At 46.9% G+C, this 24833-nt stretch overlaps 1 protein-coding gene across 1 annotated transcript in view; it reads left to right on the forward strand.

Moving 5' to 3' along the window:
• Positions 1–54: 54 nt before the first annotated feature.
• The window catches only part of AXIN1 (axin 1), a 69292-nt gene continuing 44513 nt past the window's right edge, over positions 55–24833 (forward strand). Inside the window, exon 1 of the mRNA XM_029957893.1 lies at positions 55–2102. Within this exon, the coding sequence (XP_029813753.1) occupies positions 1225–2102 (878 nt within the window). The 5' untranslated portion in view covers positions 55–1224. The remainder of the gene's footprint in view (positions 2103–24833) is intronic.

Below are 24833 nucleotides of genomic sequence, written 5' to 3' on the forward strand. Positions count from 1 at the left end.
TGTTGCTTGAGGTGGGGTGAGCTTTGAGAGGGAGGGCGAGCTAAAATGTGTCTTTCCTGGTGTGTTTTCACATGCAATTGAGTTAATCCAGCACAAGGAGTATTAATTTGTCAGGCAGCTGGTGCTCTGCAGTACTTGGGGCTTCGGCTGTTCTGTAGGACAAGAATTTTGCTACTGCCTTTAAATGATGAAGTTACCTTGTCGAGCAGCAGAAGTAGCAACCCAGGGATTACCCTTCCCTGCCTTCCTCTTCTTCCCCACACCTCCCATCCTCCATATTGACTCGTTGCTTTTCTTTAAAAACCTCGTACTTGATCGGGTTTCCTTCTCAAGGTGGTTTTCTCATCTTCCTTTGATGACCTGAAATTTTCCCAGGCTCGTAGCGTGCAATTTTGTTGGCGTTAAATGAACCTTTTCTCAACGGCTTGCCTACAAAAAGCAGTGCCAGAACTGAGCTCCTGTGCTAACATGCCCATCTGAAGCAAGAATGCAGTCCAGATGCCCAAAATATTAGGGTCAGCGATGCATCTGGATTCCCCTAGAGCTAGTCGAGGAGGCGACGCCGCGTATTTCTGAAACGCAGAGATTTGTGAGGAATGTGGTGCTGGTATGTCACTTGAGCGTAGGAAAGCCACCTGTGTTTGATTAAGGTGCAGTCCTGCTTCCAGGACTAGCTGGGTATTCTTTCCAAATAATTTTCACAAGCCTTAAATTCCTGTTCGGGATGAGAATTTCCTAGATTTACAGCGAGATAAAAGCTGTGTTGCCTCAGTATCACCTGGTGCGTGTGCTGTGTGATACCTGAGTATGGATCTCTTGGATGTGGGGACTGCCACATACCAGGGTCTGGTAAAACCACCGGTCTTGGGTAATGGGATTATGTTTTAGAGGAGCATCAGCTGTATCACTGATGCTGAGTTCTGGATGTACGGTTTTGGATGTTCTGTAACTGTCATTTTTAGCCTGTGCCTGGTTCGAGCCCAGTTCTGCGCTCTTGGAAGTCTCCAAGAGCTTTGCTGTTGATTCTGCTGAAAAAAAAGAGGTGTTAGTACAGGAATGGTGCAGTGGTTTGTAATCTTAAAGTGTTTATTTCCAGTGATACTCGCTTATTTTTTTCTCCTCTGTTTCAGCCAAACAAACTTGTTTACCTTGGAGCTACAAATAGTGGTGATTTGAGATTTGAGCTCGTCCCCCGCTGCTCCCGCGCAAGCAAGGACCAGAAAAATGAATATCCAGGGGAAAGGCTTCCCCTTGGACCTCGGAGGAAGCTTCACTGAAGATGCTCCAAGACCACCAGTTCCTGGTGAGGAGGGGGAACTCGTGTCCACGGATCCAAGGCCAGTTAGCCATGGTTTCTACTCCGGTAAAAGTGACGTGGTTAGAAATGAGATGTCCACAGCAACACCGAGGCGCTCCGATTTGGATTTGGGGTACGAGCCCGAGGGGAGTGCTTCGCCAACTCCACCCTACCTGAAGTGGGCCGAGTCGCTGCACTCCTTGCTGGATGATCAAGATGGAATCAACCTCTTCAGGACTTTCCTGAAACAGGAGGACTGTGCAGATCTGCTGGACTTCTGGTTTGCCTGCAGCGGCTTCAGGAAGCTGGAGCCGTGTGTGTCTAACGAGGAAAAAAGACTCAAGCTGGCAAAAGCCATTTACAAAAAATACATCCTCGACAACAATGGCATTGTGTCCCGGCAGATCAAACCAGCCACAAAGAGCTTCATCAAAGACTGTGTCGTGAAACTGCAGATTGACCCCGACATGTTTGACCAGGCCCAAACGGAGATTCAGTGCATGATAGAAGACAATACCTACCCTTTGTTCCTTAAGTCAGATATTTATTTGGAGTACACAAGGACAGGTGGGGAAAGTCCAAAAATTTATAGCGATCCGAGCTCAGGGTCTGGGACAGGTAAAGGACTACCTGGTTATCTGCCGACTCTGAACGAGGACGAGGAGTGGAAGTGTGACCAAGAGGCCAAGCCCGAGGCCAGCCGGGACTCGGCGCCTTCCAGCAGGCTCACGCAGAAGCTGCTCCTGGAGACGGCCACGCAACGCGCGGCCTCGGCTCGGCGCTACAGCGAGGGCAGGGAGTTCAGGTGGGTGAGCGCCGGGGCAGCTCGTGAACGGACTGGGGAGCCACCGTGGGGGTGGTGGGAAGCTTTGGAGGACCAGTGGTGGTGGGGAGCATCCGCATCGGTGCGGGTTGGCGTTGCCGGGTGGTTCGATGGTGTGCAAAGCTTTGTTTGAAAGTAGTCGCAGGTTGTTTTAAAGGTGTCTCTGGCTGTTCCTGTCTGGTTGCGCCAGATCAGCCCTGCAGCACTTTCCTCACCTGGAGGAACTGCTGCTGGATGTGGGCTGGAGGCAGGTAGTGCAGAGCCATGGGCAGCCCCCATGCACAAACAGGCAGCTGAGCCCTTACCTGCACAAGCAGAAGGTCAGTGCTCAGGTACTGTAATGTGGACAGGTACAGCTGGTGGTAACACTGCTCTGTGTAGAAATTGTTGTCATGAGCTCGAAGGAGATCCCTTGGTACCGTGGATGGGAGTTCACAGTGCATTCACGGTGCTCCCTGCTAATGGTACTGCTTTGCAAATGAGATTCCCAGCACTGAATTATAGTGGTGTCAAACACAGAATCCCCAAATCCGGTTAAAACCATTCCCTGCTGCAGCTTTTTTCCCTTCATGAAAGTAATTGGTGTTTTTTTTCAACTAGAGGACTTGCAGTTTTGCAGCCTATTTTTTTTTCTGGGTCCCCCACCCACTTCCAGCCAACATGGATTTTGAAACTTGCTGAGAGCTCAGTTAAAATTCCAGACAATTAACTTAGCAGGGAGCTCTCTGGGATCAATAAGCGTGTGTGTGTCTAACCCTTGCTGAATCAACAGAACCCGGCCAGAACACATTCCTACTTTCTTTTTTTTTTTTCCCTTTTTTAAATAAAATCTCCTTGTTTTAAGACCTGCTTAGGCTAAAATCTGACGCTTTGTGAAGATTATGAAATGAAGTAGCTGAAGTGTCCTCTTCAAAGCCTCCTGCCTTATGAAAAGCATTTCTGTGTTTAATCTCCCCCGGCCATCCCTTTAGGCGGGCAGCTGGAAGCGCATCCCGCCCTGCGCGAGGTCTCGGTGCCTTTCAGCTGGCTTGGTTCTTGTTTCCTTACAGATTTTGAGGAGGGTTTGTTACATGTGAAACTCTTTGGGAGGGGGAGAATTAAAAAAAAAAAAAAGAAGGGAATTCACGCGGACTCCCGCTGTTTTAATCAGGAGTCAGAAAAAAAATATCCCGGTGTCTTGGGACTTTCCCATGGAGTTAATAAAAACTTCAGCATGTAGTGAAGTGCATTTTCACTGAGTGGTTGGGTGCTCACCATAAATGAAGGATTAGAAAAGGCTACGACTTAAGTATCTTTTTATTTAAGCAGTAATGGTGTTAATATTGAAAATAACTTACTTGAGAGTCAGCAGTGTTTAGTTTCCTTATTACACCAGGTAGCAAATCCTGCATGCCACAGGATTTTAGCTCCAACTTAAGGCAAAAAGTGCACTTTACCCCTTACCATTATCTGTGCCAGATTGTAAAATGGTTTAAGGAAGGTGCTGTGAAATAAAAGTGTTTTGGAGTAGAGTTCATTGGTCCTGGGCATTTTCATACCAGATTGGAATAACACAAAACATAAATCTTTACCTGGGGGATGGAGGTCAGAGAAAATGTGTGGCTATTAATTTGTAGAGTCGGACAGCCTGTCATTGTGGCTACTGACACTCTGCTGACCTGTGGGGTAGGGAGGCAAGGAAATGTTTACCATTCTCACCAGAGCAGGAGCACTTCTCAGCTTGGAATAGCTGAAGATAAGGGATTTATTTTATTTTTTAAATGTTGGTCTGTCAGCTCCAGTAGCATCCAGAGCGTCGCCATGGAAGGTGCTGCTGAACTGCATAATCTCTGCCTTTTTTATTCTAAAAACTGCTGAGATACTAATTTATGAGGTGATTGTTCCTCTTTGTGCAAGACCTTGTGGTTGAATTAACCTTCTTCTCGGATGTTGTATAGCAATAGTTGCCTTGAATAAGCTCATTTCTAAGCTGTAGCTTCTCTATCCTGCAGACTTCTTGTTCATTTACTTTCTCACCTGAGGAACTGTGCTGGAAGCTGGTGGAGCTTCTTGCAGCAGGAAGTGATGGTTGTGTGCAGCATTTTAAAAGCTGGGTCCCAATTTATTTTGAAAATTTCCACAAACCTCCTTTTTTTTTTTTTTGGCATATGTGTGGAAGAATTTCTCATTTCTGTTCTTTGGGGAATGTTGAAATAAGCTGTTTTGCATTATATCTCAGGGCCTGTTTAATCTTCCCAAGACTGAACTTCTATTCCTTGGCTTCCATGGAAACCCTAAATAAAGAGGAATCTAAGCAAATGCAGTAGAAGTATTTCCCTGTTAGCAAATGAGCATCTTGAATCAGCTCCAAATTTTATTTTTTTTGCAGCAGCAGCAGAAAGTTCATAAATCTTGATGCAGTAGCTCTGCTCTCGGGAGAGCAAATGCAAAAAAATTCCTCAAAGGGCAGAAAGAGAGCCCGTGATTAGGGTTGGGTGTTCCGAAGGTGTGCAGACGTGCAGGCACATTTGGGAACATCCCGAAGCCAAAAGCATCGCCGTTACCCACTGTGTTTTTGTGCGCGTCGGAAAAGGCCAATAGTCATTATGGTTCGGCTCCTGCAAATTAATTGGACATTGGTTATGGATCAGTGAACTTCAAAGAGAGTAACCCCCGAAGATCTCGGGCATTAACTCGCAGCTTCCGAAAGTGACACTAACGTGGTTGTGAGGGCGGCTCAGTCGTTCATTAACCTTCTTCCCACACGCCGGGACAGCGTTCCTCGGAGCTGCAGAGCAGAAATTAAACCTGTGCCTGACAACTGCCCCGCAGCCTGGGTTTTGACTGCTCCAGGGAAACACATGCATCTTAAAGAGTTGGAAATTGGGTGTTTTGTGGTGAAGGGTTGTGTCTTTTGTTGGGGTGGGTTTCTTCTGCTTTCTCTTTAGCTCTGCGTGGGAAGGCGCTCCCCTCCCACTCCCAAATTATTGGAGAGCAGCTCTCACAGCCATTGCCTTTGCTTTCTTCCCATGGTGGGAAGTGAGAAGAGCATATGGTGTTACCTGCCAGCAGCTCTGTCTCCATCTCTCCTGAAAACAAAGAAAACTGGGATATTTGAGTTAGTTCTGCCAGTTGTTTTGGGTTTTGACACATTTCATGAAGCACACGATGCATTGAAAAGGAAACCTGGGTGATGGTGATGAGAGGACACAGTGATGGGTGAAGTCTCCAGTTGCTTGGTTTTGAAGAGTGTTGTGGTCGAGCTGCTGGGCACGGACGGAGAAATTTCTCAACGGGGTCTTTGATATACACAGGGGGTTGGTTTTTTTAAAGGAAGCTGGCTCCAAGCTCTAATTTCCACAGCGCTGAGCTGACTAAGCTCACGGCATTTCACAAGTGTTGGTGGTTCAAATGGGAAGGGTGGGTGATGTGGTTCTCCACCAGGCCGGTAGAAATCACCAGGAGAGCCCTTGTGCCTGTGCCCACGCACTGGCAGCCTCTCCGGACATGTGGGAGGGCAGCTCTCCCCAAAACACACAGCCAGCACTTCTTCATAACAGAGTATGAAGAGGAGGGCAGCGGAGAAGAGCTGATGGAGCTTTAGAGGGACGTGACAACCTCTGATGTGGGAGGATGCAGCGACAAGCACAGCCAGAGAGGATCGGTGTAGGCTGGCTCAGGGATCTCCCCATGGCTTAGGCAGCGTCAACGGTCCAGCGGTCAGAAGCTGGGGCTGCATCAGGAAGGAGCTGGCTGAAGTTTAGCTGGCAGCCCTAATTTTGAGGTTGGCTGCTTCGTTCATAATTAAATATTAAATTGCACACCTCTGACTCAAGACCGTGTGGTGAAGGAATTGTCGTTAATTGTACCGACCGGTTGGAAAACCGGGGATGCAAAACCAGGAATGCTGGTGCAGGAGCAGTCACGTTTAGAAAGTTTAAAGATGTGTTAATGGTCTTACTGATGCTTCTTTTAACTGGAGAGGCAGCGCGTGCATCTTGGAGTTAGGCTGTTGGAGCTCGTTTGCAGGGAAAAAGCATCTTCGGAATGTTAGACCCATATGCAAAGGCAGGAAGAAAAGTTTTGGATGCTTATCTTGAATTAAAATTGCTGGGCCTAGAGTATTATTTGTCATCAGTACAGCTCTATTTGGAATCCATGTAGAGCAGTGGCTATTTCCAATTTTAAAGAAAATAAGTTGCAGAAGAATAGTTTGGGTTCTGCATTGTTCTTGGAGAAATCAGTGAGTCCAGCAAGGAGGGGGTCTGATGCCAATAGCTCTAAGTGGTAATTTAGTGGCTGGGGGACTGTAAGATATACAGGACAGAGACTGATGGTGGTTTTGCACAGAAGTTAAGCCAGCTTTTTAAAATATGTTGTTAAGCTGATGAAACTTCTGTGTGGAAGTGCTTACATTACATTAACAGTGTAAAGTATTTATACTGACGGTTGCCAAGTTTTAAAATGGATTTTATTTGAAGAAGAATACCTTTTGTGCCCATAGCTTTGCCTCCACACAAATCAAGATGAAGAAGTGGTGTGTTTGTTGGTTGGTTATGGATCAGTGCTTTGGCTTCTTTTTAAAGACAGGTAGTTAAGCTTTTAGCACTCTCATTTGATAAATGAATAGTGTTTTCTCCCCTCCTCCAGCAAACAAAACCTTGTTTTGTTGTGATTTTTATTTGAGTTACAGAATATTTCCTCTTAAAAGCACTGAAGGGGGATTATATCCCCCTCCTTTTGGTGCTGGGGGGATTCAGGTTGGACATGGGGGAAAAAAGTCTTGGGAGCATGATGCAGTCCAGGAACACATCACCAGAGGGGAGGGAATCTCTGTCCTTAGAAGGCTGAGTGGGTTGGACTGAGCCACGGCCTGACTGGTCCAGTGCTGGCGATGGTCCTGTTTTGTTGTGCACTTAACAATGATGGCACAGATCATGAAATACTGTATTTTGAGTCTGACTGGTTTGGGCTCTGCCCGGTTTCAGAAAGAATTGGGTGCTAAAAGGCTGAGTGGGAGCTGAACCGCTCCCAGGCCGCTGAGAAGTGCACCCAGGAGGTGGGAACACCTTGGGTTTGATCTGCCGTTCAACTTGGCTTTATGTTTTAAGAGTTTCTTTGTTGTTACTATAATGGACTAATCCCTTGAATAATTAGTTGCCATTGGACGTTTTAAAAATGACTGCCTCTTGGATGTTTTCCTTTAATAGTCTGTTGGATCCTGGATTTATTAACTGTTGAGACAGACTGTGAAATCCTGTTATGCCAGACTTTCTTGGTGGAAAAGGGACTGAGAAGGGTGTAGGGGTGCTGGGGAAACACACGCTGGCCTCATGTGAGGGTAGAGCTGTTGACTTCTCTGCCTTCCCAAGCCATGCAAGAAGTCATTGTTGCCCACTGGGCTGGGTCATTGGCTGCCACAGCGTGTTGAGGCCGTGGGTCATCCCTAAATCTGGGGCTTCAGAAGGTACTACAAGAAGTTCAGCACTGTGGCTGCATGGTGCAAGGCCAGTCATGCCATCACCACCTGTTTGAAATAAATCATGGACCTGATTTTATTAAAACTGATGGAAAAGCCTGGTTTCAGAAGCGACTGTCTGTAGTGAAGAAACTGCTGTGTTTAAAAAAAAATCAGAAGAGAGGTGCTGATATCCTAAATCAGTTCCTGGATATATCATTGGATTATTAGGCTCATCCTTAAATCCATTAAGCAAATTACAGTTAATCAGTCAAATAAAAGAAGAAAGATCTTTTGCGAGGCCCCGTCTTTTGAGCCGTGCAGAAGCTGTAGTAATATTTTAATTTTCCATCTGTCAGTGAATGTATTCAGTCACTTTGCTTCCTTATGTGGAGGATTTGAAATTAGAAACTGAGGTTAATTATCTGCATTAAATGAAATATGTGAAGACCACAAAAGCAAAAACCTTCACGATTTGGTATGGTCTGTTAAGCCAGGCAGGCTTCCTTCAGAAGGAGAGGGGTTATTTTTCCCCGGTTTTGTTCCGATTGAAGGGTTTTAGTCACAGTAATTGAAATGATTAAAAAGTCAAATTGCTGGTGAATATAATTCTGAGCATCTCTCTGAAAAGATTTGACACTTGGTGGAGAGCAGGGGTTTGCTCAGCCTGGCCTTGCTGGGCCGCGTGGAGCAGCTCGTGTTGTGCCATCCCGGCGTGGGTGAGGCCGGGTGACCTTGGTGCCACCTTACCCACCTCTTCCATGGCCGTGGGATGGCCGAGCTCTGCTGCAGGGTTAGTGGACCTGATTTGGAAGTGGAATAGTGCCAGGTGAGAGCTACACTTTTGAGCTTATCAGATACAAAGTATGTCTGACACCACCCATCCTAATGCCAGAAATCAGCTAATTAATGCCTGCTTCACTTGGAAGTGCAGCTTCGGACTATGCAAAGATGACACACTTGGAAATACAAATTCCCACAGCAGTCAACTGGGTTTGAGGTGATTTGTGTGTTAAAAGGCTCATTTTTTCCCCCCCATTTTGCAGTACACAGGTGGCTCAGGTGTGAGCTGCTCTGGGGGCTGCAGCGCCCGTCTCTGCTTGTGGGGGGCAAAGCTGCCCTGCCTTCACTGGTGTAGCCCTGAATGCCCAGCTCAGGCAACTCCAGGAAAGGTCTGACTCTTTTGGACGCTCCTCTCGTTCCCCTCGTGTATGCCAGAGCGAGCTGCTTCGCCTGAAGTCACGCTCAGAAATTAAATTGTAGCAGGTCACACTTGCCTGTAAAAGCAAAACCATCGCTACTCGTAGCCCTGGTCTGGATCCCTCACTGTTGTAAGGCAGTGATGAATTTAAGTAGAACCGTTGCAGTTTTAAGTCAGATTATCCGAATTCTATAAAACCCACGTGGAAATTGGATTTTATCTTTGAAGACTCCAGAGTACCCTTCTGTGGTAAGACCTGGAGTTTTTTGGTCCCCTGGCTCCCGAGATACAACCTGTCCTTAAAGTATCAGCTTTTTGAAGGTCTTCATCTGATCTAAGTAGCTAATAGATGAAGAGCTTTCATCTATCCTGATGAAAAGCAGTGGAGGGAGGGAAAGCTATAGCTAGAGGAAAAAACCTCTTTGAAATACCCCAGTGAGACCTACTGGTTAGCAGCAGGGCCTCATGTTAGTCCTTGGATCTCCAGAGCTAATGACCAGAACCTACTGGGTTTTATCTGTCAGCCCTCCAACTCCCACGTATTCCCTGTCCTGTTATAGACCAGAAAGTCAGTCTCCTCCCTCTCTCCATCTTCACTGTCCTGTTTTTTCCTGGGGGTTTAGTTTTCTGACCTTTATATCCAGCATGTGTTCAGAGAAGTCCTTGTGCTGGAAGGAGGAGAGCAGTAGGCTTGGGGAGGTGGGATTGCCTTTTTTTCAAACATTTCATATTTACGGTGGGTTAGCTCTGCTGGAAAACCATACCTTTAGTGTTTAACAGGTTTACCCTTTTCAGTCATAAATTTTGGTCTTTTTCTTGGCTGGCAATCAGCCTCTTGGACTGGGTGAGATTTATCTGAAAGACCTCTGTGGGATTGATTGTTTGGTAGTCAAGGATCAGAGAAGCTGTGGCTGTCCCATCCCCAAAGTGTCCAAGGCCAGGTTGGACAGGGCTTGGATCAACCTGTTGTGGTAGAAGGTGTCCCTGCCCATGGCAGGGGATTGCAACAAGCTAAGCTTTAAGGTCCCTTCCAATCTCAGACCATTCTGTGAATCTATGACCTCTCCAAGCTTTCACAAGCAAAGTATGAATCAGAGCCAAGTTGCCGGAGAGCTTCTGGAAATTACAGGTAGGATCCGTGGAGAGAGGTGTGGGGCCTCAGTATCCAGCTGTAGCTACTGCATTTGATTAACTTTGTCCTGGCCCTGTTCCGTGCCAGCAAAAGCTGTAAAACCATTTGGCACCAGACATGCAAATGAGAGCTGGGATGAAGCGACCGTTACCCTCGAGGATACCAAAAGAGGAGTCAACAAACAGAAATTATTCTATTAGCAGGGGCAAAGTTCACAGGTTAACCATCGTGTCAAATCAATGAAATACAGCCTTGATCTCCTGCACAAGGCCTTTATTGTGTATAAATAAGAGTGCCCGGGCAAAGACAGCAAGTTCTTCCACTGTAACATTTGCAGTGTGCTGGAGAAAGGGAAGCTCTGTACAGATGGTGCATGAAATGCCTTCTTCAGACAGAGGCATCATTCCTGCTTCAAAAGATTGTAAAACATGACCTTGGAACCTTCTTGCTCTCCTTATGGCCCTACTCAGATTGGGTTTCCAAGGGCATGTATTTTTTATTTGTTTAATAAAATTTGAGGTCTTTGGCTAAGAAGTCTGGTCTTTGTACTTTTAATTCAGTCCATGTGACTGTCATAACATTTATTTCTTAGGAAATGAAAAATGTTCCGTCTTGAGCAAAGCCACAGAAGGAAGTGGTTGGGTAGGCTGGCAACCTCAGGTGTGTGCAGCATGTGTCTTCTGCTGATCCACTGCTGAATGAAGACCATCACCACAAGTCCTTTGTTGCTTGGTCCATGGCTGTACCAGGAAAAGAACGGCAGAAGCCGCCTTCTTTGTTGTGGAAATACTGATATTTAATGTGTCTCTGAACATCTGCACTTCCAGGGGAACTTGGCTTTCCTCTCTTGGGAAAAGCTACTTTGAAGAGGCTCCTTGAGCCTCTTCTCCTCAAGGCAGGCCAGTGCTGGCAGAACGAGATGGAAATGGGCAGCAAAGGATGTGTGGATGTGTCACTGCAGTGTAGGATTTGTCACGTTGTAAAACAACGCAGCAGTTTTCCCCTCCGGATATATCCAGTGAAGTTTGTGACCCAGGGGGATTTGAGTGCTGGGGAAATCGGCCCAGCTGGAGGATTTGAGAAGGCAGAGCATCCTCCTGTCCCCAGGAGGATTGGGCCTTCCCCAGATGGGGCTGGCACAGCCTGCTAAAACTGATCCATAAACCTTCCTCCTGAAGAGAGGAAACTTTCCAAATGGGCATGGGAAAAACTTTCCTTTGGTAATCCTGGAGATAACAGGTCACACAGCTTCACCCAGTGATTCTTGCACAATAACTTGTGGTCAGGCTGAAGTGTCTATTTTAGAAAGGCATCCAAGTGATGGGAGGGAGGTCATGCAGCATTTTTGTTATCTCTTCCCGTGGTTAGTTACTCACTGTTCCCAGTGTGTTTCTTACTGCTCGCTGCAGTTTTTTCCAGCTTCTGTTTCTAGCTGCTGGATTTTGGTGTGTTTTTGCTCGCTTTGGAGGCTCTAAATACCTCTGCACGTTTGAAAAAAGCCCTGCTGAATGGGTGTGAATGTTCTCCTTAAGTGGCAGCAGCTTTGTTATGGAAGGCCCTTTGGTTTTATTAGACTTTTCAACCCTCCGGTCGACTGTTAAACAAGCTGGAGCTTGTCATGGTTGACAAACCTTCACTCTGGTCTCAGACCTAACCTACCAGTTTAAAGGCAGTATTTCTTTTGTGTGCAGGTTTCTGGGTGGGGACCATCGGGCTTCGAAGGGAAATTTAACTTGCGGCCTCTCTTTCCCCCCCTCCCCACCTCAAATAAATTAAGTTTTGTACTAACCGTTCTGTCACTTCCAAAGGCCAAAAGGAAATGTCAGCCTTTAGGTTTTCTGCTACCTGAGGTACTCGGCTGCACACTGAGAGTGCAAGTAGGTGGGAATGTGTAATTACATTATAAACAAAACAGCTGCACGATCAGTGTCAGCAGCTGAAGATAAAATGTAGGAAGTTTTTTCAGGTGATTCATCCATAATTATTTAAAAACATGTTGAATTTATTCTTGAGCTTTGGAGGAGAATTCTTGCAAGGCTGGCGTTTGCCGCCCATGATGTTTATACACCTGAGTAAATGCCTGTCTCAGCAGTTTGTCGGTGTTGAGTGCTCCAGATCTAAATCCCTTCAAAGGTAAACCCAGCACACCTTTGTCTCTGCTGCCCTTCCTGTCTCCAGAGCTTTCACTGATGAGGTGGAATCAGTTGTAGCAGTGGCTGGCACTAGGACGGGCTGGGAGACAAGGCTCACACCATTGTAATAACTGTTTGATGCAGATTTATTCTGTGTAGGCTTAGGTGATGGCAAAGGCTGGATGACACAGTCTGATGGGACTGGTGGAGAGGTGGTGGGGGAGCAGCTTTGTGTGCCCCCAGCCGTGACAGCCAGGCTGTGGGCTGCATCTGCTCCCCTCTTGTTACATCCTTCCAGCAGTACCTGTTGTATGGATTGTAGGGCTCCAGGGAAGAAGGGAGGGAAGTTCCTTTGGACTGTCCCTCTCAGATGCAGCAGGCTGGCCACACCTGGTTTTAGGGGTGCTGGAAGTCGTGGTGCTTTTCCTGTAGTCATGTCATTGCAGGTGCTGGTGCTTTCCAAAACCGAGTATTTTTCTTTTGGGGAGAGGGGCATTTGTCACGTGCTTCTCTCTCCATGATTGCCAAGAAGTCGGAAGTGTACTGCCCTGAGCTGGTTGGAAGCTGCTGGGGGGGGGCTGTTGTTGTTGTTTTTATGCTAAGCCAGCACTCTGCCCAGATAACATCCACGCAGGGCAGGGCTCGTGCCCGCATGGCCGGGAGGGCACCGGCACCCACAGCAACCAACGCCTTGCCGTTTCACAAGGTTCAGGGAGCCTTTTCCTCCAGCAAGAGGCACGGCACGGGTGCCTGCTCCACCACAGCAGAGCAGGGGAAGGGTCTCTGAGACCAGCAGCTTGACTTGTGTCTCTGCTCCAGACATTAGCAGGGCACGCTCGGTCCCTGGGACACTTCACCGCTCCAGCTGCACTGCTCCATCACACTGCTTGCTGGAGGAGATGAGCAAATTTGAGGAAGGCACAGACTTCCAGTGCTTGTTCTCGCCCCTCTCCTGCCGAGCCCTGCTGCCAGCAGCTCCAGCTTTAGCTCCAGGAGGCTTTTCTGCTCCTGCAGCGTTGGCAGAAAAGTCAGCTGGCCCCATGTTGATCTGTCTCCTTGACAGTCATCCACGTCTCCTCTCCTTGAGACCTGACTGTCCCTTCCAAGTATCATAGGCTTGGGCACTCCCTGCCTGGGAGAGGTGGCTTGTTGGAGCTGTAGCAAACGAGCTGGTATCCCACTGGTTTTATGGTGAAAATGCTGACCCTGCAGTGCCTGCCCGCAGCTCTTCCACGTGCTCAGAAGGGTAGATGCATCCTACAGCTCACTGGATTTGCCTTCCCAGTGGTAGGATACACTTGGGAGGCAGCAGTTGCTTGGGCTCAGCGAGGTCATCTGGGTTTTTGGTCCCTGATGGTGACGCCCTGAGTCAGCTCGGTGTGAATTGCTGTCTTTCTCACCTCCTGTAGTTCCTTTGTCCAGAGCCATCAACCACACTGCCAGCAGCCAAGCTAAGAGCAACCCTTTTTCTTTGTTAATTACTGCCTGTGGCTTGGCACCAGCAGTGTCAGAAACCCTCCCAGGTAGCCCATCTTGGGCTGTGGACTTGGGTGTAGTATGTTGCCTCAGGTGGTATGGAGTGGCATCATCCTCTCACTTCCCAGCTTTGGAAATCATCCTGGAAACCTGAGCTGAAGAAAGAGGGTGGGACTGGAGCCAAACCTCTCGTTCCAGATGGGACAGTAGTGGCAGGAACACCTATTGTCCACAAAGGTGTTGCCAAGCCACAGAAGGCAATTAGCAGGCAAGAAAAATGTGGTTCCTTTAAAATTTGAATTTTAAAAACGGTTTTTCTTTTTAAATTGAATGAACACACATTGATATGCCAAGTAGGCAAAAATCCGGGTTGTAAGAAAATTTGAAATTATCTAACCAGTGTAGTTAGTGCCTTAATAAACCAGGCAAACAGGAGTATATTCAGTCCTGAGTGATAGCTGAGTGTGAACAGGATGTATAACACTGGGTTACTCTGCCTTTGGCACAGAGGACAAGGAAAACAGCCCTGGACTATGGCTGGGAGGTCTCTTTCTAACCATACTGTTACCAAACCAGTTATGGTGGAGGTAAAGGCTTGAAAATAATTTTTTCCTTATTTTTAGGGTCACCTGATAGTGTTGCAGATGTAAACTTTGTACTAAACAGTCAACCTCTTTGTGCCTTAGAAAGGTGTTCACAAGCTCTCCCTTTCCTACAGGGGACCCTTCTGCACCAGGCCCCCTCCATGGTTTATGTTTGTGCTGGGCTGCTGCCTGTCCCAGGCTCTACAAAGCACATTGTCAGCTTTCCTTGCATTAATCCTTCCTTCTTGCTCTTCCCATGGTCCCTATGGTGCAAGATCAGAAAAGGCTGTTTCAGTGTCTGGCCATAGCTAATCAGGATTTTACCTCTCTCACATGATTTCTTAAAATACTCTTGCTCTCAGTAAGGACCTGAGCTGTGGCCACCTTACCTGGTGTTGACACTTCAGGCTGGAGGTTGAACTACTCTGCTCCTCCAAAGGTCCTTTCCAACCAACACCTCTGTGATTTTAGTCCTTAATTAATTGCCAAGCGGATCCTCAGGGACTTCATCAGCTTTTATACAGCAACAAGCCCTCCAGAAATTCATGTGCTCATATGGTTGAAGTAATGTCACTAACAGCTGGACTGGTGGCCAGGAGACAGGGAGACTGTAAAGAATTGTGAAATACAATAGGAGAGCTCTGCTCTGAGGTGAAACTCCAGTTCCAGCAACCCAAGGCATATAACTAAGGAAAAGCATTTTCCCCTCTCCCCCCAAAAAAGGGAGGGATGAAATTGCTGTACTCCATCAGCCACTACACTGGATCACGTCCTTGTCCATCTCTCCTCTTCTGCTCCTTTCAGGGTGCTTTTAAACCTCCTGTCTAAAAGATTGAGCTTTAGAAATGAAAAAGGCATGTTTCCTTTGCTCTCAGTCATTTAGTGATTTTTAATTTGCTGCTTGATCCTCTTGTATTGACTGTGTGCAAGCTACAGCATTGGCTTGCAAATAAAGCAGGTGACTCAAATGACTGTTCCTTTAAAAACTGTAGGGTTTAAATCAAATTATGCACTATTAAAATCAAGGATGTTTTTCAAATAACAGAAATAGAAGGAGTAGGTATTTTGTGGGTTTGTTTAGATTTGGCATGCATGCATGCTCCCATTTTTTTAAATACCTGAGCTAAAATGTGTTGTCCTGGCAGTGAATTTCTCTTTGCACTAAGGTGTCCAGAGTCCTGCATCTCACCTTCGAGGCCAGTGGAGGTGGAAATGGGTGAGGACCTGCTTTTAGAAATCATCAGTGATACATTCCGGGAACCCCTGCGGTATTTTTCAGAACCGAGTTTGAAGGTTTTGAGCACAGATAGGGAAATATGTCATCTGTGTAAATTGCTCTAAATTACCTGCAATTTGTTGGGAGTTGCCATTTTTAAGTACTTATTGCAACTCTAGATATTTGAGGAAGCTTTTGATTATCCTGCGCTTGTAAAATGTAATTGGCTATTTCTTAATTGTTGTCCTCTGTGAAGTGTAATTACCTGTAATGTAGAGCTTTTTATTTGTCAATGCCGCGAACAGGAAATCAAGAGTGTCTGATTGAGATAAGTTTAGGGACTCCACCATGACTTGTAATTGCATCAGGTGACCTGTTTGTACTGAGACCGGTCTCTCCTGTAAAGTCCTTGAGGCCTTCAAAGAATCTAGAAACCTTAAATATTGCCTTCATGTGCAGAAGTCTGGCTTGTACTTTCCTAAAACTCTTTTCAGACAGCTGCTGTCTTCTTAACGAGTTAGTGGCATCTCTTTTTTCAGTCATATTGCATCAAGTTTCAGGAGGAATAGGCTGATTTAGAATTAATTGCTTAAATGCAGTTAATCAAAAGACATTGTAGAGCTTGCTGACGTTCATGAATACCGTAGAGAAGTCAGTTAATTAAAGCTTAGCAGCCTGGAGGAAGCCAGTAGAGACAGAAAATCCCAATTCTCGTTGGTGTGTGGTGGTCCCTGGGAATCCCAATTCTCCTTGCTGTGTGATGATCCCTGGGAATTCCAGTTCTTGTGGGTGTGTGGTGGTCCCTGGGAATCCCAGTTCTCCTTGGTGTGTGATGGTACTTGGATGTAGAGAATAGGATCATACTGAACTTGGATCTGCTGCAGACTAAAAGTATCTCTTATCCCAGTCTGACATCTCTGCACAGGGAGTTGGTCCTCATGTCCCATCAGCTTCTCAGCCACCCTTGACCCAACCATACTGGCACTCCTCTAGGACCAGAGCATGTGTGGGAAGGTCTGGAATGCTGAGGTGACTTGACTAAGGGGGTATGTTGCATGGCCAAGGTCTAAACTCATGTCTCATTGGGTCTGTTGTGCTCAGTCGTGCTGAAACTTTTGCTGTTGTCATCTTCCCAAGATGCACGTATCCTTGGTGGGACATTAAACTTACTACTTAATTGAGCTTAGATATTACCAGATAATTCTGTGTAGTTCTGGTTGGGTTTTGTGTTTTACAGCAGCAATAGAAGTGTCAGGCCGGGTATGTTCACCTCTCTACCTCCACCCAGGCTTGGCTGAGCTGAGCTTGGGATGGATGGAGGAAGATGTAACAGAGATTGGCATGGCCAGTCTGGGGCTTTACATTCTGTGTCAGGGGTGGAGAGACACAAAGGGAAAATGAAAAGCCCTCTAACTGCCCACTTCAGCCCTGGGAGGTGCTGTGCCGAGGCAGGCTGGTTTATGAACAGCTCTGCTTCCATACCTGGGTTTTCCAGAGCTTTTGTGTACGTGTGTTTTCCTTACACGCAGTCTGTGGGTTTCAGTATCCTCCTCACTGTGCCTTTGGAGCATGACTTAGAAGCAAAAACCACTTGAGCGTGTCCTCCAGGAGCTCCTGGCCAGTTCTGCAGCAGCACAAGCTTTCTTTGGAGGAACCTCCTCAAAACAAAACCTCAGAATAAAACCCCTCTTCTTGCTAAAGTAACTCTCCGCAAACATGGAATTATTCAGTTTTATTTTTGCCCTTTTGATGGCGAACCGGTGCCGAACAGTTCTCAGGGAAAGGGGTGAGTCAGCTCGCCCAACAGTGACTCTATTGATAGATGGAAGGAGTGGCACTGAAGTCTGTCTAGTCATTGTTGGTGCTTGGCTGGAGCGCCAGGGGCTCCGAGGGCAGGCTCAAACACCTCTCGCCAGCCCTGGGAGATCAAACACTATGAGTCAAGCCACAGAAAGTCATGATAGGGCCCAAATTAATTAAACTTCTTTTTTTTTTTTTTTTTTTTTTTGGAACCCTGTTCTGGGAATGGGAAGGAAAGGACACACACGCACCAGGGTGTGTGGGACCCACCAGCTCATGTGTCATTGCAAGCTGACTTTTCTTGTGCCTCCCAAGCTGCTCTAATGGAAACTCTGCCTAGTCCCTGCTCTGCTTTGGAGCGATGGGATCTGCCAACTTTCTCCTCTCTTGATAGCCTCTCATTTCTCACCTCTCTGTGTAAGGCCATGAGGCAGAGCTGGAAAATAAACACTGAGCACCAACACACCACTCTTAGGTATCCCGACTTCTGGTTATTTTTCGATTCAAAATGCACACAAGCCAGGAAATGTTTTAAGAGAGGCTTTAATTAGTTTTATTTTTTTGTGTCATTTTGGTCAAGGTGGGAGAGGCAGGAGATGGCCAGATGGTGGGAAGTGCAGCTGTGCTTCAGACCCACCAACTCCTTTCCTCGGAGTTTTCCCATCTCCTTTCCCAAAGGTGGGGAACCACATCCATGAAACCCACAGCTTCCAAGAGAACTTCACCTATTAACCAAACCTTAAAGGTTATGGGCAAGAAGGAGCCCATATCCTATTGATGTCCCAGGTATCTCATGCTGTGCCTTGAGTTGGTACCATCCTGTGGGCAACAGAGGGTCAAAATGGACACCAACAGCCTCAGAACTTCACTTTGGGCTACTAAATGCAAGTGCCACACACTTTGATACCTCAGGCCACGCTGCCCCAAGCTTTCTTCAGGTGCTCTGAACACGCAGTGTTCGCCTCCCATCTCACAGGCACCAGGAGCAGGCCAATTTTCAGCATAACGCACAATCTCAACTATTTTATTGCTTAATTTAGGCCATAAAGTCCCTTTGATGTGTTGTGTAATGCAACGTTCATTCTGAAAAAGTGGGTGGAGTAGCTTTATGGTATTATAAAAATAAATAAAATGCCTGGCAGGATTTTGAAACCACATGGTCATTCCTCCTCTCTCTGCAGATAAGTTGATTGTTGAGAGAGAAATCTTGCTTAATATCTAACTTTGGGTGATTTATTTCTCCAGAGTCCTTTCATCTCCAGCATGTATTGGGTTATCTGTGACTTCTAATCTGATTGTTTTAAGCGTGATCAAAGAAACCAAGAGAATGCACTTTATTTTCCCACTGTATGAACAGAATGCTGTTTGTACAGTGCATTACATCACCTGTTCCTGCTGCTCCTGAGTCCTGCACCAAATGGCTGCAGTATAAATAGAAAACAGAATGGACTTGTAGGGGGTGATGAAATTTGTTCCACTTGCCGAGTAAAACAGAGTTAACGAGCGATTTCTTCATGCCCAACTTTACCTCAGCACACAACAACACGGGCTGAAAATGTTTAAAATAACTCACTCCTGTGGGGTATGGAGCTGGCATTCGTGCTGAAAATCCAGGGGAGATGGCGGGCAGGGAGACTGCCGTCCTTGAAATTGCTGGGATTCTTTCCAGGCTATGCAAAGAAGGAGTTGGGCCTTTCATGGTGTGGTTCTAGCTGGGATGGTCCCCAGGCAGGGTCTGTGGGGAGAGGTGGTCACTGTCCTTGCCCAGGCTTGGTGCTGTAGGATCCCTGCACACGGAGGGCTTTGCCATCCCAAAGAAACCCCTCTGTGGAAAGCAGCTTGCTTTTGGAAGGTCTGTGGGAGGAGAGCACAGGCACCCACCTGGCTGCTGCTCCAAATGCAAACTGTGCATTTCTGGGGGACCAGTGCTAAGGAGCAGCTCTGCTCACATGGAGGCTCTGGAGATGGGCCTGGGAGCTGCATTGGCTTGATCCTAAAAATCCCAAATTCAAGAGAAGATGTTTATTTTCTGACGTGTCTAAATGTTCACCACCACATAACCTCAGTGCCTCGTGGAGGACAGCTGTCCTCTCTGCAGCTTTGCCATGTCTTTCCCCACTAACCTCTCTCGGCCTCTTCGGGAGCACTAAGCAGCATTTTTACTGCAATTATCTAATTGATTAACGTATTTAACTTGGAACATTTGTTCTCAGCCTGTGTTTGACTTTCAGTTTCTTGCTTCTCTTGTAGACCAGGAGGGTAATCTGAGGGCTTGGAAGTTTCCTTGCTAGATTTTCCAGGCTGTAGCTGTTGGCCCTAAAAAAAAAAAAATCGAAATTTAAAAAAAGCACCCATCCCCTTACTGACCTTGCCTTGACACACCTACAGCCCTCATGAAAATCCCACCCTGGGTAAATAGCTCACGTTTTTATTCAGAGGAGAACTGCCCTGCATCAAAGGGTCAGGGAAATCATTTGGGAGATAAGGGGGTGTTTTATCTTAAGCAATTAGTCCTTAGCACTGGGTTGTTTTTTAAATTTTCCTATTGATTTGGAAGCTGTTCTTGTGCAGCATGTGGTCACTGTAGGAGTACTGAACTTGAAAAAATGCTTAAAACTTGTGTCCTGCCACCGTGTTTGATGGGAAGCAGAAAGCCAGGGGCATTTCTGATGTGCCATTCCAGCAGGATGAGCTTAGGGCCACTATCTCCCCATCAGCCTTGGGGTGGTGATCGTCTGATACACATCAAGGTTTTGCCCATCCATCACTGAGCTGCCCATGGTTTTCTCTGTCTGTAGGCCCAGGGTTGAAGGAGCAGGAAGGAAGCAGAGAGAGGATGGAAGCATGGAGATTTCCCTTGGGATGTTGTCCTGGCTGAGTCAGGGCCATCTGGATGGCCTTGGCAGTGCCAACTGCTCGGCACGACTGGGTCTCCTCCTTGCTGCAGCCACCGCTGCGATGGGGAATTGTCCTTCTCCAAGCAAACCAAGCCACTTTGCAGCTTCTTCCTAGTGAATTATAGGAACATTACCTTGTCATTGCATCAGCAGGGGATTGGCCAAATCTTTCCCAGTTTCCCTGTGGGGAACGACTGCACAGTTACCTGGCCTTGCCCTGCCCATGGGTCTGTCACCTCTGGCCGAAGCAGCGATGCCGAGCTCGCTTTCTGCAGTGGTGTGTTCCTTGCCTCAAGGTCACACTGCAAAGGTTCTCATTTATTGTTTGCACAGTGGTGGTATTTGGAGATCCTTGCTTGCTCGGCTTGGTTGTGGAAATGTTAGGACTTGTGTCAGAATGGGTGATTTTCCAGCCCTCAAGGAACAGCATCTTCCTTGGTGACATTTCAACTTTTCTTTGGTGTGGCTGGGTGGTGGGCAGGGATGTCCCTCAGCAGCAGCTGGGAAGCTCCTGTGTCTCTGAGCCTTTGTGGGGGACAGGGACTGAATTCTAAGGTCCAAACTGATGAAATGATGAGCTGAGATCTCCTTATGGCTCTTTCATTGCTGCTGTTGCAGATCTAAGAGGTGTCAGATTGGACTCTTTGAGTTGATAGACAGAGATGTGTGCTGAAACAAACCTTGTCTACTTGAATTCACCAGTTGGAATATCAGGGTTTAATCTCTGTAGTGCTCCTTCTGCAACAGAAATCTGTAGTTCAGTGTGATACACTACTAGATTTTTTTTTCCTCAACTGCCTTATGCAAAAGAACTTAAGGAGTAGCTTCAAACTCCTTCAAACTCCAGAGGTGTGAATTACAGCTGATGTAATTAATTTGTGTTTGTGGACCTGGCCCCCTGCAGTCTAGTGGAGCTAGGCTGGCAGTTAAGAAGAACAAAAATCTAATCTTGGAGAAGATTAGGAATTCTATGACAAAGGTTAAGCCAGGGCGATGCTGCCTTATCATTTGTACTGGAGTCCTGTGGCAAATCTGTAATTTAAGCTAGGAACAAACAGTAAGGCTGGCTTTTCCTAAACCAGCAGCATCTCTGCTCACCTACCTTGTTGTTTTGCAAAGCACAGGTCTTAATAAATGGTTAGGCATAAAACCAGACCAAGGCATCTCCAGATCCTGAAGGCACTGCGGGGGTGCCCATCGCAAGGACAGCCAGAGCCGGAGCCTGCTGTGTGACTTCTGAAGTCTCTCCTTCCCAAGCCCATCTCCAGGCTGCCCCAGCTCTTTTCATCCCTCTCACCCTGGGGTGAGTGAGCAGCACAAATACCATGAATCGAGTGGGCAGTGCAAGGAGAGCTGGAGATGAGCTGGGAGGGAGGCAGACGGGCCAGCAGGCAGCTCCGAACGGGGAAGCCAGCCCTGCCTTTCCTGCAGGCTCCCTTGGCGTGCTGAGCCCCAGCCCGGCTGCAGCAGGATTTAGTCCCAGCACACTTCCAGCCAGCATGTCATGGCAAGCTTCCCCAAGCAGCAGTTTCCACTTTTCCTCTTTGGTGTCTATTGTTTTGTTATTTGGGGAACTGGAATCCATGATCGAATTTGAAACGTGGTTAGCATTAGCCGCTGACGCAACGGGGTGGGGTTTTTTCCCTTTCAGAGCACATCTTCCTGAGCACATCTTCCCCTGGACAACTCGAGGGGTGCACAGCTCTCCTCTGACCCACACACTTGGGCAGTGTTCAGTGCTGAAAGACAATCCCATTTAGTCTCAGGAGAGCTACAAAGTACTGGTTTGGGCTAAATCAGGCGAATAGTCACTTGGTCACAAGTGAGTTTCCAAAAGGAGGAGGCTGACTGAGTGCTGCTGGTTTAGATTTAGTCATTTAATGAACAGCATCAGGAATAGGTTACATTCTCCATTATTTTGATTTTAATCTAATGTGTTAATAACGTGAGTCTCTTCGGATGAACATGTATTTCCAAGTTGCTCTAAGTATTTGCTAGTGCAGTAAGTTGAAGACATATGTGAAAGAAAGGGCCATCTGATGAACTGCTATTGTTCTCTTAATTCAACCCACCCCATTTGGGCCACTCTGCATGAATGGCTTTGTGTTGGCTAATAAAATCATGCTATGTTCCCTGCAACACATGTTCTGCATGTCCCAGCTAGTCAGCAGCAGTAAAACCTTATTTTTATAGGTCTATAATGTTACTTTTTCGACTGTGGCTTCTTTTTAGAGACAGCAGCCAGTGAGCATGTGTACCTCCTCACCTGAAGGGTGGTGTGGTAGCAGCCATTGGAAGAGAAATGGAAATGTGCTCCTTGAACTGCATCCTCTTCTCCCCAAAATGTTTGGAGGAGCCTGAGTTGCTTCTCAGACTGTCTCAGGGAGGGTCCAAGAGTGGCTGCAGGCTCCACAGCCCTTTTATCTGCTGGGCTTAGGAGACCCAGAGGTGATGTGGGAAGAGCTCTGCTGCTGATCCTAGGAGAGCTGCAGGCAGCCCCAAGGTTTCTTTGGGCAATCCCTGAGACAGAGGGATGAAAAGCAACCTCTTGCCTTAGCACAGCAGCTCAGAGGGGGCTGCTCTTAGCAGTTGGCTGGCAGTGGTCCTCCACGAGCCACATCCAAGCTGGGGGGAATCAGTATGCATAGCAGTTACTCCCTTTCCTTGGCACATTGTTTTTTAAGGACTCTAGGGTAGAGGGGATTAGACCAAGTTCTTAGGGGAGGAGAATAGCCAGCAGGGGATGGCTGGTCATTTTTGTTCCTTTTGTGGCACAAACAATCTCTCCCTTACTACTCATAGGGGCTCATGAGCCTTTGTGATGTTTATTTGGCTGAAAGATTTGGAGACCTCTGGTCTAGATAGCTCTCCAACTGAGAAGGGGAATTTAGGCACTTGTGATAGTGTGGCCAAAGAAATTACAATAAATATTTGGGAGATTTTAGTGTTTGGCATTCGTCAAGAATGGTTTAGCAGAATGAAATCTTTAGTGGAAAGGATGGAAGTCCAGCTGAAATGACAAAGATGTGCCTGGGTTGGCGTTGGCACATCTTCCACACTTCAGGGATTAGAAGGAATTGTGTAATAGCAACATAATGATCTGCAGAATTGGCTCATTTAAACTTCAGCTGCTTTTGTTTAGGAGATGGACTTAAAATCTGAAACTGGGTCAAAATCTTTACTTGCTCTAGAACTAACAGTTCCACACGTTTCAGACTTCTGTTTGAAGAGCCCTGTCTCTTACCACTGTTCAGTCATCCCTCCTGGCCTGCATTTCAGCCAGGCAGGTGACCTTGGCCTGCTAGTTCTTGTCACTTGGGAAAGTGGTGTTGATCAGGATCAGAAGGGATTTTCTAGTGATCCCCAGCACATCCTCTCCTGCTGATTGAATCATGGCCCTTGGTGTCCTCTTTAGGACTGATAGAAATGTCTCCTCTCTAAGACTTGCAGGCACCGTTCTGGGGGTGTATTCACCAGTGGGGATTCTTACTACATTTTCACTGGAGGTCAGTGTCAGAGTTTTATCACTTTGTGAACTTGCCCTAAACTACCAGGGGGACAGAAGGCTTCCTCAGCAACGGTGTTCTCCCCAGAAATGAAGTCCAAGTCTTTCTGAGCAGTGTCCTGAGAACTGTTGTGTCCCTGTATCTCTTCTGTTTGCAGCAGAAAATAAAATCCCCAACTCCTTTTTTTTTGGGGTACAACTGCATTTGCAACATGAGGATTCTTCTTGCTGGTCCCAGGACAGCTTCTTGCAGACATTCATGGCCTCCTGATCTCCTGGGGTTGGCCCCAGTCAAGGAATTGTGCAGATACTTCTTCGTCTCAATCTGTTCTCTGACTTTTCCCGGATAATACACCCTCTGAGGTGGTGGGGACATTTGCAAGGTTAGTGTTGGGAAGTAGCTGGTTGGGAAAGCCCTCTTCCTTACTTCTGGAGAAAACAACCTGATTAATTATTCTGATTGCTCACCTGGACTGAGGTAGACTTCCAGTGGTGAGGCTGAGGAGTTGTGAGGTTGAAGACTTGGAGGTCAGGCATTATGGCCCTTCAGGAGGCAAGGAACGAAGTGATCCTGCCCGTAAAGTCACCAGCAGTGAAATTCCTAAATTCCTTTATTATTTGCTTAAAGCTGCAAACACATCTGCAGAATACATAGGCATCTGTTCTTATCTTGGGCGAGAAGAGGATGCCATTGAGCATTAGCAAGAGGATGCCATTGAGCATTAGCAACATGCACACACACAGCAGAGGAGTCTCCTCACTGCCTTACTCAGTGTGAGTTTTACATCACACTGTGGATGTACACATAGCCCAGAAAGATCACTCCCAGAATAAGAACCGCTGGCAAATACTGTTCTCTCTTCCCTGGATGTGACAAGGTACCAGCAGCAAAGCTTGGCAGCCAAGTCTCTCTGCTGTCACATCGTGTCACACAGGAGTCTCACCACTGCAGCTGCAGATGTGCAGGCTCAGGCATTGGTGTCACAAGCTCCTGCATGTTTTGATTAATTCATCCCCAGTTTTCACACCCGGGTTCAGGGACGGGTGCTTTCATCAACTCCGCGATCAAAATGTGTGCCAGGGATATTATGAGTCATGTTACAGACTCGCTCGGAGTTTTGGAGAGAGGGTTAACAGAGTGTTAAAATACTGCTCATTTACTCTATAGGCAGAGCTGGCAGAGGTGGCTGTAGTCATGGTTGCCCAACATTTCCCATTATATAAGACTTTGTTGTAGTTGCTCATATCCTTATCAGACTGTGTTGTTTGGTGTTCTTCCACGCTGAGATTCTGCCTAAGGCTGAATTATTTTGGCAAATTTTAGTAAAAACAG

Source organism: Manacus vitellinus, unplaced genomic scaffold (assembly GCF_001715985.3).
Source record: "Manacus vitellinus isolate BGI_N305 unplaced genomic scaffold, ASM171598v3 scaffold_12_pilon, whole genome shotgun sequence".
NCBI classification, from domain to species: domain Eukaryota; kingdom Metazoa; phylum Chordata; class Aves; order Passeriformes; family Pipridae; genus Manacus; species Manacus vitellinus.